This window comes from Sinohyriopsis cumingii, unplaced genomic scaffold, assembly GCF_028554795.1.
Source record: "Sinohyriopsis cumingii isolate HCF-2022 unplaced genomic scaffold, ASM2855479v2 utg001870l, whole genome shotgun sequence".
In the NCBI taxonomy this organism is placed as follows: Eukaryota; Metazoa; Mollusca; class Bivalvia; order Unionida; family Unionidae; genus Sinohyriopsis; species Sinohyriopsis cumingii.
The window spans coordinates 992,451-1,006,537 of NW_028316076.1; the positions used below are offsets into that span (position 1 = coordinate 992,451).

The following is a 14,087-nucleotide window of genomic DNA, read 5'->3' on the forward strand; positions in this document are numbered from 1 at the left end:
CAACAAATGCTGTGAGACTGATGAATGATTTCCTATGCTTTATTGCCACTCAGAACAAATATCGATCAGAGTTCTTTATATACTTTTTCAACATATTTCCATAATTTCTTGCATCGTGATCATAATCTGAAAAGAAAATGGAAAAATTATTTACATTTAAGAAATTTTTTCACTTTTAAGGTGTGAATAATCTATTCTTACTAGTCCTATGCTTTAAACAAATAATACAGTTGTTCATTTTCGGTTTCGGGGTTGAAGTGCAACGTGATACAACGATTTCATTTAATTTGATTTCTCTCTTTGATGCTATAAATGGCGTACACTCCTTCTAAATGACTGACCATTTTGTACTATACATGTAGTAACATTCTACAAGTTCTAGGTGCATGCTAGATATTGTGATTGTTCAAAAGCATATAAATATTACACGCAACTCTGAAAGATCAGATTTTATACCGTCCTGATATGCAATGTCCTTTATACATATATAATACAAGCCGAAATGTAGTAAACAGAGAACTCGCAATTTCATGGCTAGTTCTCTATTACTTCACAGTCTGCCTGTTTACAATTAAATGTTGCTGCGGGTTGTTTTTTCTATTTCTTTTACTTCCAGGTAGTTTATAATCTTTTTTATTTTTACATATGGAATATTAAGATTCAGAGAGCATCACAAAATCGTCTGCTACAGTTGGCTGACGCTCGACTCTGGTCACTGGTATTTACTAGGACATAGGCACACAAAAGATAACATGTCAGATACGATAAATTATATGTATCGTCGATATCATTTAAAACAGTTCTCTAGAAAACTTTCTACTGACATGACAAAAACAATAAAGACTATAAATCAATCTGATTCGCACGAGCTAGACATAAGATATAAATAAGTACAACGGGACCAATTACAAATATAAACAAGCTAGACATAAGATATAAATAAATACAACGGGACCAATTACAAATATAAACAAGAAAAAACATTTTATAATGACAATAAAAAAGAATGAGCTTAGTAATAGAAGAAACCGGTAACATGGGTGTCAGTTGATGTCTTCAGGGCAAGAGAGTTTGTGTTAGGATGTATGATTTGTACGTATTACATTGACTGTTTTACCATTCCAAAATAAAATGAATGATATACATAGATACACATCTTGGGATGTATGATTTGTACGTATTACACTGACTGTTTTTACCATTCTAAAATAAAATGAATGATATACATAGATATACGTGTTGGTATGTATGATTTGTACGTATTACACTGACTTTTTGCCATTCCAAAATATAATGAATGATATACATAGATATACGTTTTGGTATGTATAATTTTTACGTATTACACTGACTGTTTTTACCATTCCAAAATAAAATGAATGATATACATAGATATACGTTTTGGTATGTATAATTTTTACGTATTACACTGACTGTTTTTACCATTCCAAAATAAAATGAATGATATACATAGATATACGTTTTGGTATGTATGATTTGTACGCATTACATTGACTGTTTTTACCATTCCAAAAATAAAATGAATGATATACATAGATAACGTTTTGGTATGTATGATTTGGACGTATTACACTGACTGTTTTTACCATTCCAAAATAAAATGAATGATATACATAGATATACGTTTTGGTATGTATGATTTGTACGTATTACACTGTTTGTACCATTTAAAAAACAAAATGAATGATATACATCGATATACGTTTTGGTATGTATGATTTGGACGTATTACACTGACTGTTTTTACCATTCCAAAATAAAATGAATGATATACATAGATATTAAAAATCGATTCAGTGTTTCAAATGATGTAGTAAATCATTCCACATAATGGCAGCCGCATTTCTAAAAGAAATTTGGTCATTTATTGAGTTTATTCTTCTAAGGACACTAAAAATATTTGACTAACATTGCATTTGTATGGCATACCAAGCATCTCAAATTAATCAGACGCTGGGGAGTGCACTTATTCAGAACGTGAATTACCGACATTTGTGCCTTAAGTAAGAGCATAGAGTAACTGTTTGTGCAATTGTCACATACAGATCTAAGGATAGTATACTGATAACTACAGGCTAAGGGAGACACGTCAAAACTGAAAAGTAGGATATGCAAGCTTGTCAGTTAATTGAATTCTGACAGCTATTGGCAAATACGTTTCAAGACAGTTAGTTACCTTGAAGCTTTCCTACAAAGGATTTTGTATACATAAGAATGCCATTGCAGTTAATGGTCATCACCAGTTTATAGCTGTTCGATTTGTTCAGTTTATGACAGCATTAGGCATGTTAAGTGCATTTTTGGTACTGGATGTATTTTTATCCACAGCTAGTGCTTTTCAGGGTTATCTTACATTTTGTTCCCAGTGCACCAGTCCATGAGAACGCTGAACTATTTCTCAAAAGTGTCACTCACAGCGTAAAATTTCGGTGACAAAAAGGACAGAGTATTGTAATCAATATAGTTATACACACATCAAAATGTAAGAAACTAGAAACACCTCATTATATATACGCATTCAGTATTAAATATCAGAGAATCGGTTCCTGAGGAACAAGTATTTTTTTTCAAAAAAATGTTATTTGCGCTACTCAAAGCACTCTGCATGTACATGTAGTGCTTACGATTCAACAGATCGTTCAATACGAATTTACGGAGCCAACTCAGAGAGCATAAACCGTTGGTTTGAAAATGAAAATGTGCCGAGACATTCAGAAATTCATCAAAAGTGTGGATACATACATTTTTCGTGACAAACCTTCCTCCAGTAATCGAACAAAGGTGGAGGACTAATTTGGCATCATTGACTTGTTTCGAAATATGTCGTTGAATATTCACAATGTTTATGTTGACTGTTAATTCATTTTTCTAAGTCTGGACACGATGAGCAAATATTAACTTGTCGGGAGATACTTCTATCAAGAGATTTTTCTTAATGACAAGCGGAAGCACGTGTGCTTCCTTCAAGACGTACACGACACATTTTGACTAGTTATATGCATCTATAGTATGTGCTAGAGATTTGTCCGTTATTAAGTGTAAGGCTTACCTGATCTTTGTCATGGTCCAAGGAAGTATACGAAATGTTTACTTAGATCTGAGTTCAAGACCTGGCCTTGTTTATGAGTTACTGGGTTTTTCAGTAGGAAATTATGTTGTGTCGTAGATCAAAGGAAATTGACGTATATAGGATTGGGATCCCAATACTTGCATTCAGACATAATTTGAGAGGCAAATTGTATTTTAATTATTAATTGAAATTACAAAGTATTCGTTTACTCTTTGGACTAAAATATTGCTTTGGAATTATTGATGACTCGTTCAAATATATTCTTGATTATATCATTGTGATATATCAAGTCATTCAAAACTGTTAGAATTCATTCAAAATGCTATACTTTTGAATGTGTGATAGAACATATAAGATTATTTTGGATTTAATTGACAATCCTTTAATTGCCTTCTGAATTTTCAATTTGTATTCAAGGGAAATAAATTATTTGTTGATTTTACTACACTTATTAGTTTCGCTTTTTTCTGTTACTTATTTTAGGGCCATATGGTCTTAACAGACTGCAATGTTTTGTTATTTAAATCTCCAGATTAGCTAATACGGATTAATAAAGCTACTTTAAGCAGTTTAACAGTAAATTAATCCCGATTATTTTTTCCACATATCAGGGTACATACTTGTCTACATCTTAAAATAAAACCCATGTATATTTGTTATAAATGCCTTTAATAACCTTAATACGTTGATGAATGAAATATGTACAAATTAGAAACGATTGTACATATTCCATACATTTTTGCTTAAAAATTTTTTGTTTGGTTCACAAGAATAATCTTATCTTGACCAGCAAAACTTTTATTAGAAAAACAATGTGAATAGTTGACCAAAGCTTCCTAGACTTAGTGACCGAATATATCGCACTATAACGCTCGTTCTCAGAGACTTGTTGTTTATTTTTTTACCAACTTTCACTGCTTTTTGCTAGTTTTCAATGCATTGCGTGATCTGTACCAATGTCATTCTAACTATATGCTTCGATTATATATTTTCCTTAGCTCTCATTTTATAGAAGATGCTGCTTTACTTCGTGGATGTGCATGTTATCTATGGTTATCAAGAGCAATACTGATATGGTTAGAATGCCTTTCTCCATTAAATAAATATCAGTATATTTTAAAGACAGATGTACAAGATATGCATCAACGTAAACAAAGTCTACTAGAACATATCAACTCATATCGGTATACATCAATTTTGATTAATTCATCAAACGTAATGAGAAAAGCATTTTAATTATTCTCTCATAATGCTCTAGATATAGTTATTATAATTACAATATTATTCAACTTTTACTGGGATAAAGATATGATTTTTTATATTAATATGTATATAATATACTGCATCAATCATTGAGCTTTACAAAGTTTAAACTGAAGCCTATTCTCCTCCTAATGATATCAACAAACATATTGATCAACTGATCGGTGACGCTGATGAAATGATTGGCATTCAGTCGTTGTACAAAATTATACATTGATTTTAAAAGTGTAGTATTTCAGTTCAGGCGAGACTTCTAATCTGCTTTTTTAGCTGAAGAGGGAAAAGCGCTGAGAGAGAAAGTAATGGAAAGTAAATCGTGTAGATGTAAATACATTTAACCGAAGTACAGCGGAATAACAAAAGGAAATGCTACGTTCAGACTCCCTGATTGTCAAATTTGATCAAAGATTTTGACATTTTGGTAACTACTCAAAGATCCTTTCTTTCTTGAGGTCATCCAGACGCAGAGTGCCAAAACATTTAAATATAGTCACTTCTGAAATAGCAGGATAGAAATTTACCACAATCGGTAATGTTGAATAATGGTGACCATCTGTGAAAAGGGAATGACTTTCTTTTTGTGGGGAAGGGGGGTGGCTTCCACAGGGTACTTGGAGAGAGAACTCAAAGATACATTGAAACCTAAATGCATTTACAGCCACATTTTAACCCAAATGTGTGCAGTTTCGGTTACAACCTCTGCGCATATGTTTGATGCTAGGGGTGAAAGAGGTAAGATCCACGTCCATGCACGTAGATACGAACAAAATAAATATTTATAGCTGGTAAAGTTAAAGACAACCGAAGCACACCAATCTTCGTAATAATTACTATTAGAGTTCTCATAACAGGATCGGAGTTAATTGTTTAGAGAGAAGTATTAGGTATTTATCCATAGGTACTAACTATATTAATAGTATGGCGTTTGATTACTGATGGTGTCTTCATTCTGCGTGAACAATAACAGCTACTGTTTTAAAGGCAAGGAAGTTGTATAAAACCGTCATAATAACCTTACATCACCTATATATTTATATTTAACATTCCAATACTTTAGTTAACATATGAATTGTATCTACCATTTGACAAACGAGTCTGCATTCAAGTTCAGTTTTTTAACGTACCCTTGTCACGGCTGGAAATGCAGACAGGCACAAAACCCATCGACACAGTGCTCATGTGGGTCTCTTAAAGAACAAACGTCTCTCTGGCAATGTGATTGGAGAGTGCAGCCTGAAAAACGGATAGATATATGGCATAGTCACCATGGAGAATTTGCTCTAGATCTTGAATAGCAAGATTCGTATGTACCCTAAAAGGACACAGCATTGCGCAAGCTAATTTTGTATCTGTACTAAGAACGTCTCTTATAAATAGATATGTGTTCAATGGTATAAAAAGAAACAGTTTTTAACAATTATAGTGTATGTATATCTGTATTGTGTGGTTCACCGTGGTCAGAAGCTGTTGGTAGAGGCCTATATAGCTATTTACATCTTTTGGTCTTGCGTTTAAGCTATAAATGTGTTGTTTACATTTTGTGGGTACAAGGTCTAATTGTTTTAGAAATTATGAATGTTCTTGAAGCGATCTCGTTTAGAAATTTGGTAAGAAAATGACCTTCATATTAGTTCCTTTGAATGTGTCATAGCTTTTTATATAAATGATGTTTACTTTAGAATTACTAATTGTTAATATCATTATCTATCTAGTCGAATCAGAGTTTTAGTTGAGTTCAGTTGAGAGGACTTAATTTATTTAAAGGTATTCACTGGAAAGTGCCTTTGAATCTAGGACTAAATGACTATTTTTGAAATTATTGTGAATTGATTCAAGGACATTTTTGGATTATAACATTGTGATACAACAGGACTGTTGGCACATTAGCACATTGAAGACCACTATTACATCAACATATTCAATACAACTGGAATTCATTCGGAATATTCTATACTTTTGGACAACTTGGAATTTAATTACCAATGCTATAAATTCCTTTCAAATTTTCATGTTGTAGTCTAGGGAAATAAATTATTTGTTGGATTTTACAAAAATGGTTGATTCTTACACTTTCCAGTAACTTAGGTTATGATCTTAGAAATGTTACAATATAATAAGTCTGGCTTACTGTGAGTAATTGTGTTTAATATTTATTATGCACATTGGCTAGCCACAAAATTAAAATATCTTGTAGGATGATCATTGCTGTCCGTCTTGCTCTCAACATTTCTCAGCCGATATGAGTGTTATTTCTCAGTGTGTATATTCAAGTTTAAAATATCGACTTCATTTGTATCAGCATATTTATGTTCATCTGTCATATAACGTAATCCATACAAAGTTGAAACTCAATAGCAGGAATAACCTATCCAATAATAGTAAGTGTATGCTCATTCAAGCTGGATTGTGCATTAGTATGTCACATTTTGGTACCGTATTTTTAACATACTGAGTCGAATCCAGTGCGCTATCTTTTCTTTCAATTCACATATTTTTTACATCTGTGAACTAGAAAAATTTACTTTGGAAATCTTGTCAACATACCTTCTAAGACGATGTTCTTGTGAACGTGCCCTTTATCATCATTTCTACCCGTGCCAAGAAAGTTTGGCTACATTTTTGTGCCTGTGTCTGCGTATATTTCACAACGAATTGTTCTGCCCACCCACCTCACCCATCCGCATAAACAAATTACACTGTTGAGACCATTGTGATGTTTAACATATCAAACGATCTAGATGAATAAACCCCGGAGCAATCAACTCTTCCATTAGATCAATAAACCCCGGGGGAAATCAACTCGTCCATTAAATCAATAAACCCCAGGGCAATCAACTCTTTCATTAGATCAGTACACCCCGGGGACAATCAAATTTTCAATTAAACTAATAAATCCCGGGGGAACCAACTCTTCCATTAGATCAATAAACCCCGGGGGGGGGGGCAATCAACTCTTCCATTGAATCAATAAACCTAACTGAGAAGAAAACAATTAACAATCCGGAGAAAATGAAAACATGAAATTAAAAACTCACTGTGCTTATATGTACACTATATAATATTTTCGTTTCCCACCAATTAGTGAAACTCAGTTACGTTAATCTGAGCCCATGTAACTTCTCTCCACAATATTAACACAAAAGCCGCATGATAACTATCTAACCATTTTGATCGTTTATATGTATAAGCTAACAAGCCGCATGATAACTATCTAACCATTTTGATTGTTTATATGTATAAGCTAACAAGCCGCATGATAACTATCTAACCATTTTGATCATTTATATGTATAAGCTAACCGTTAAGGACAGGCAAACCAATATATGCGGGGACAAAAACGACAAAAAAAACCGTTTAATGATGATCTATGATATTCTATCTAGCCATAATTTCAAGATAATTGTTTGGACCATGATAGGTATGTGCATTATGGAACTGTGAAATTTAATTGTTAACAGTTATGTATGTATTATACAAAAGTATATGACAAATTGAAATACAAATCCAAAATGAACGTGCTTCCCAAAAATATAGATAGTATTGATTTGATATAAGGATGTCATGTGTCATAAAGTTCTAACTTTTAATATAGACAGGCCAATACACCATAAGTATAATACCATGTTAGTTTTGTATTTTAATAAATACAATCTTTCTAATCGCAATAAAAGCAAGAAAAGTGCAAAATAAACTAACCTAGTTTGTGAATAAGCTGTATATAAGATGTGGACGAAGATACTGTTCTTAAAATGTTTTTCAGTCCCATATAATCTTGTGCTATGTAACAGTGATCCAAAACAAATTACTGAACAGTTGCCGACACACATTTGTTATAAAAATTTACTTTTATTATACTCATGTGTACACACCAGCAAGATACTTACGCTCCTCTTCTGACAATCGTATACTCATTATTCCCACTATGAAAACAAAGTCATATGGACAGCGTTCTTTTGTATACCAGGGCCCAGCAACGTGGATAGAATTGCCCACTGAACTTAGACACAAAGACACAGTGATTACATTCAAGAGGGCTCTCAAAACTCACTTATTTCGACTGCAATAACAAACTTAAAGACCTAATAATGTTTCCTACCTGAAATATTCTCAGCATGTTTTTTATTTTTTAATGTTTTTTTTTAATTTCATGGTGTTTGTTTTTGTAATAATATTATTATATGTTTTTTATCTTATAAGTGTTGTTTAATGTTGTAAAGCGCTTAGAGCTTCTAAATATTAGGCGCTATACAAAGTGCTCATTATTATTATTATTATTATTATATACGACGTTTTGAAATGTATTACTCGGTCCCTGCTATGCTCCTTCCTGAAGTCTGTGACGACGGCTGATGTTATAGAGAGTGAGCGGGTCTTATAATATGTTCTTTGCTCAGTAGCAGATTCGTTTCTCACTCTCCGACAGATCACCTCACCGTCGTTACCTATGCTACGTCGCATACACATATCTACAGGTGTCCTGTGTGATGTGTATGCTGATGCTGAATTTTACTTTGTCCATCAATCGGTATTGAATTTATTGACAGGTTCAAAGAAACAATGCTAATATAACAAAGTATTCAGAAGTTTCAATAATCATCACTTAGATAGAGTACGAGTGAATATATCTTCATGTTTGTGACACACTTAACCATGTTTGATATTGTTTCTCTTTAACCTCACGCCTGTCTTTTTCTTCTTGAATAAACAGAATGAAGTTTAGCTGTTTGAACTTTGGATTAAATTAATGCTATCTGATATATACATATTGTCTCTGAATTAGTTTTGGCAACCGCAGATTACAGAATTTGAGCTAATCTACCTTTACAAGAACAGGCTGATTCTTTCATTATATGGATTGAATAAACGAAAGTTATCATACGATTATTTACTTTTTAAATAGTACCTGTTCTTCTCGCTCCCATTATATACGATATGTTAAGGCACACTAAGAAGACATTTGACAGCTTAAAGTTGCTTTTCTTGTTGGTAGTGGTGATGGTTGTAATGGAGGAGTTGGATTAAGATTGGATTGGGCAATTTGTTTTATTCAGTATATCGAAAATGCTACATTTTTGTTTAAGGTATCAGCAAGTTGCGCGTAAATAAGAACAACAATGGTAGTTTCTACCTTTATCCAAAGGCAGGGTAATCATCACTTCTTTCTTCTCAGCATGATGTTTTGCAGCCTGTTTGTTGATTTTTTTGTTAACCCTTTTACACTGAGGATATTTTTGTTCATATTTTCAAAATTTTTACAATTTTAAGACTGGAAAATGTAAACACAAATATTGACCTTAGAGTGATTATGACCGAAATCATATGGTTCACCTTTAGTTTATATTTTGTAAAAATTCATGTACCTTGAATTAGGAACAAATCAAAGACAAAAACGACTACCGATATTCTTGAATGTGAAATGTACAATAAATTGGAATTAGCTTGAATAATCTTAAAATTGATTTATTTTTGTGATGTTATTGCGGAAATAGTTTTAATATTATGTGGTGAGCCTGACAAGGTGCCCGTACCTTTCTTAGTCTATATTGCGATAAGTATGTGTGCGTATGTCAGTAGGTGTGTGAGCGGGAGGGAGAAACTTACTGACAGTGGTATTCGTAGCACAGGTGCAGAGTCCATGGTCCAAATCAATAGGCGTAATACACCTCATGCTTGTTCCAGGGCCACATTTAATATGATTGCAATCAGCCACCTCATAGCAGTTCTCTGCCCGAATTACGACTGAAAAAGTAACATTTATTATCAGTCATTAATAGCTTCAGTTCAGCATAATATCATTGTCATAAAATTGAAGTTAAAACTTAAAATACATGATATATCTATTCTGCTGATTATATTGGGCAGCTATAGCGCCATTAAGCAATACATTTAATTACCCATCTTTTTCACTTCCGGTTTCTGTTATAAAACCATGGATGGATTGACTATCAATTTACGTGCATTATTCGTGACATGATATTTATCTACTTTGGCTTATCCAATGACCGCCGTCTTCTTAGAATATATATTTTGGAATATCCAATTTTACGTCGTTAAATGATACACTATTTGTAATATCTCAGCTTTCATCATTATTTATAAAAGAAATTTGGAATACTAATGTTCTCCTTAAAAACAAAAATGTCTCGTTAAAAAAGACGATTGGAAAATAATTGAACTAAGTAACAGAAAAGAGCGAAAACATACAAAAAATAAAGTGAAAATTCGAATTTACTCACAAACAATCGTAACAATTGTATCACTCGCCTACAAGAATATAGTGTTAAGAACGAATTCCAGTGGTTTTTCGAAAGAAAACCAATCTTGTATGTGTTGACGTGCAAGTAGTTTGTAATGTGCCAGCAGTATTGATGTTTCACAATGATATAATCCAAAATGTTAAATTATCACTGCACACAACTAAAACTGATTCCATTAAGACTGATATTAAGTTATGAATTAGTAATTATGTTCAGCATTACCTTTATATAGCGAATAAAACGCAATAACAGAACCAGGATGAGACTAATTTTCTCATCAAATTCATTTTCAGAACATTCTAAGAGGTACAAAAGTTAAGGTCTCTCACTAAATATTTAGTAAAGAACATGTATAACATCAGGTAGACCAGATTTCTCCCAAGTGGGTTACCAATGTCCTGAAATCAGATCCAAGCAAATAGGTTTACCTTCTAGCAATAATGATCTTCAAATACAAAATTGAATCATCCTAAACCATAATATAAAATCATCTTAAAACATAATATAAAATTATAGACAAGAATTGGTTATGTAATATGTTGTTTCAAAAAAAAAATGCATTGGTTCATCCGAAGTTCCTAACCTCAATTATGGACAAAGGTCTATCACACAATGCAAACTAGTTATACATAACACAAAACAATAGACTAGTTATAAAGTAATTTAATATTCAAGAAAATTGTATGCAAATAATTAAACTTTTAATGACAATAATTAGAAATAAATGAATATTTGATTAATTAGACAAAGATAATTTGAATTTATAGAGCGAAAATAGAGTTATAGTCAATATTCTTGTAATATAATTTGTTTCATTGTGTTTTTATTGGGCGGGGGGGGGGGAGGCTAGAAGTGTTATATGTATCTCTTGGTGTTATGTTTGGGTATGTGTACGTGCGCTTGTCTTTTTCTTCGGCTTTCTTTCTAAGAAGAATTACTAAGATTTAGTTTCATTTTGCTCTAGTATAGGGAAGAATATATTTAGTTCCCATGGCTTCCTTTGACATTATTACTTATTCTCTTTTTTACTGAGTTGCCAAGTGTAACACTAAAGTAAATATCAAACAAATGCTTTATAAAAATGATCCGATACATAATTTATTAACACAGTTACTTTCTTAGTTCAAAGGAACAATGATCGCCAACTTTGAAGCAGGGAGAAAAACTAAATATAAGCGATGCAAAACAGCGTCCAATTTACAATACAGTAATTAATTAATAATCTACAATTTGTTTTTTATTCGTCTTCTCTTTCTCGTTCCCTTTAGTTTGGTCATTTTTGTTCGCTTATTCTCTTTTTCGACGTTTTCTATTTTCTTCTATGCTTAACGACAACAATTAAGAAGATATATTTAGTTAAGCTGCAATACTGGGATAATTGTGACACACACCATATACTGAAGACAATCATGATAATGCAAAATTGAGACAACCATGAAGCATACTGCATTACTAAGAATATCAGGACGCCACACTGCACTACTGAGACAATCATGATGCATACTGCAATATATCGATAAGTATGACGCACACTGCACCACTGAAGCCATCATGACGCATACTGTAGTGACATGACACATGCAATATTGAGTCCATCGTGACATTTGACACACTGCGATATGGAGAAAAAAAATAGCGCGCACCAATATTTAAGGTCTCGACGCAGACTGCAATAATGAGACATTCATAACGTACATTGAAATATTGAGATGATCATAATGCACACTGCAAACATGAGACAATCACAACGATAACCTTGGACAATTTCTCTGGCGCGTCTATTCATAATGGTATCTTCCATTTTCATCGATGCTTTGTGTCATTATTTTTAACCATCAATACTAGGTTGTGTTTCTTGTGTCGTATGATATCATATTCTTCTAACAGACTTAGTTTCGTTTACTGCTTAAGGAGAAATAAACAATATCACCAAAATAGCGTGTAATACTGAGCGGCGTTCAGGTTTTATTCATTTCATACACAACACCTAAAATGTTCAATAAAACGTTGAAATACATTGTTTTGTTTCAAATGTGGCATTCCTATAACATAGCAGAATGATTAATATCAATGGTTTTCCTATGCAATGAAACGGCTATTGATTAATATTAAAAAAATGTGTACCCTAATTCCTGCGACACGTGATCTCGGCCTAAATAGTGTGTACATTATTCAAGTGTAGTCACTAACAAGCATATGATATCGGTATATTTGACACAGGATAGCTACAAACATCATATGTTTTTGCTAAAAATTGTTTCCATTCCTCTCACTACTAAGATTATATGTTAAATCGCTCAGTTTAATATCTCCTGATTAAAAGAATTGCAAACTTTTAAACGGAAAACTTACCAATCAAGGCTGCAATTACCACAAGACTTGTCTTCATTTTGGTGATCGTACTAAGACGAAATCTTTGTCTAGAAGGCAGAACAATCCCTGAACTTACTGGTATATACACAGCTGAACAAAAATCGTGACTTTCCTCTAACTATCAGTCACGATAATTAAAAACTAGGAACAGCACGAAAGGACTTGGTTTATCAAGCTGCATTACATGCAGTACGGCATATTCCATGTATAATGCACCTAGGATCTAATGCCAATATATATATATATATATATATATATATATATATATATATATATATATATATATATATATATATATATATATAAACATAGACATAAACATATTCAATACAAGTTTTGTGTTGAATGTTATTAACGACAATCTTTCATATACGTATCCCTGAAATTCACAAGTATGTACAAGATTTGGAATTACATGGGAACTCTAATGCAAAATTTCCCACTTTTAAATTGGCTACGTCATTGCTGGGTACAATAAACAGCGCAAAAAGAATCAGATTGTGCCACAAGATTGCATAAAATAGGTTTACACAAGAGAAACTGGAGAATCTAGAAAGACTTTACTACGAACAGCGGAATGATCCATTGCATGCATTCCTAATCTTAGCTTCTTTAAATCGCAATGCCATTTTCACAAAGTCCCACGAGAGTGACGGGGGAATGGATATGCATATAATATGATAGGAACACTTATTGTTACGGGGGAAAAACGTGGAAAGTGAAACGCGAGCTTTAGACTCTCTATTGCGACCTTAAGTTGTGTGGATGACTTGATGACGTCTATAGACATATGTGAAAACGAGGTTACCTACCCTGTCGGCTAGAGCTCGCCGCTGCATACTTAGAACTTCCGGCAAGAATACAGGACGAGCAATGGACCATCGCATTAAACCTTAAGAAGAAATTGACAGTTTAACAATTATAAAGTTGAAAAGTTAAATTCGTAGACATTGCTAGTTATTAACGGGCAACAAAAAGGAATTGATCAATAAGGCTAAAGGCATGATTAATTTGAAATCAAGAACTTAGAAACTGTGTGTGTGTGTGTGTGTGTGTGTGTGTGTGTGTGTGTGACACAAGTAAATAATGTCTCTCGGAATCCA

General features: G+C 32.8%; 1 protein-coding gene across 1 annotated transcript; it reads right to left on the minus strand.

The window, feature by feature from the left end:
• Window positions 1-23: 23 nt before the first annotated feature.
• On the minus strand, window positions 24-13,122 carry LOC149771407 (serine protease inhibitor Cvsi-1-like). Its single transcript, XM_089948500.1, has 4 exons — window positions 12,964-13,122; window positions 9,956-10,093; window positions 5,479-5,587; window positions 24-126 (listed from the first exon to the last, which is right to left on the minus strand). The coding sequence occupies exons 1-3, from the start codon at window positions 12,998-13,000 to the stop codon at window positions 5,484-5,486; spliced, it is 279 nt and encodes a 92-aa protein (XP_089804626.1). The 5' UTR covers window positions 13,001-13,122; the 3' UTR covers window positions 24-126; window positions 5,479-5,483.
• Window positions 13,123-14,087: the final 965 nt, after the last annotated feature.

Excerpts from the sequence above, each read along its gene's own strand:
- LOC149771407 (XM_089948500.1), bottom strand. The coding sequence starts at position 13,000 with ATGAAGACAAGTCTTGTGGTAATTGCAGCCTTGATTG. Across the intron at positions 10,094-12,963 it reads GGTAATTGCAGCCTTGATTG|TCGTAATTCGGGCAGAGAAC; the intron begins GTAAGTTTTCCG and ends TTACTTTTTCAG. Across the intron at positions 5,588-9,955 it reads TGCTACGAATACCACTGTCA|GCTGCACTCTCCAATCACAT; the intron begins GTAAGTTTCTCC and ends TCCGTTTTTCAG.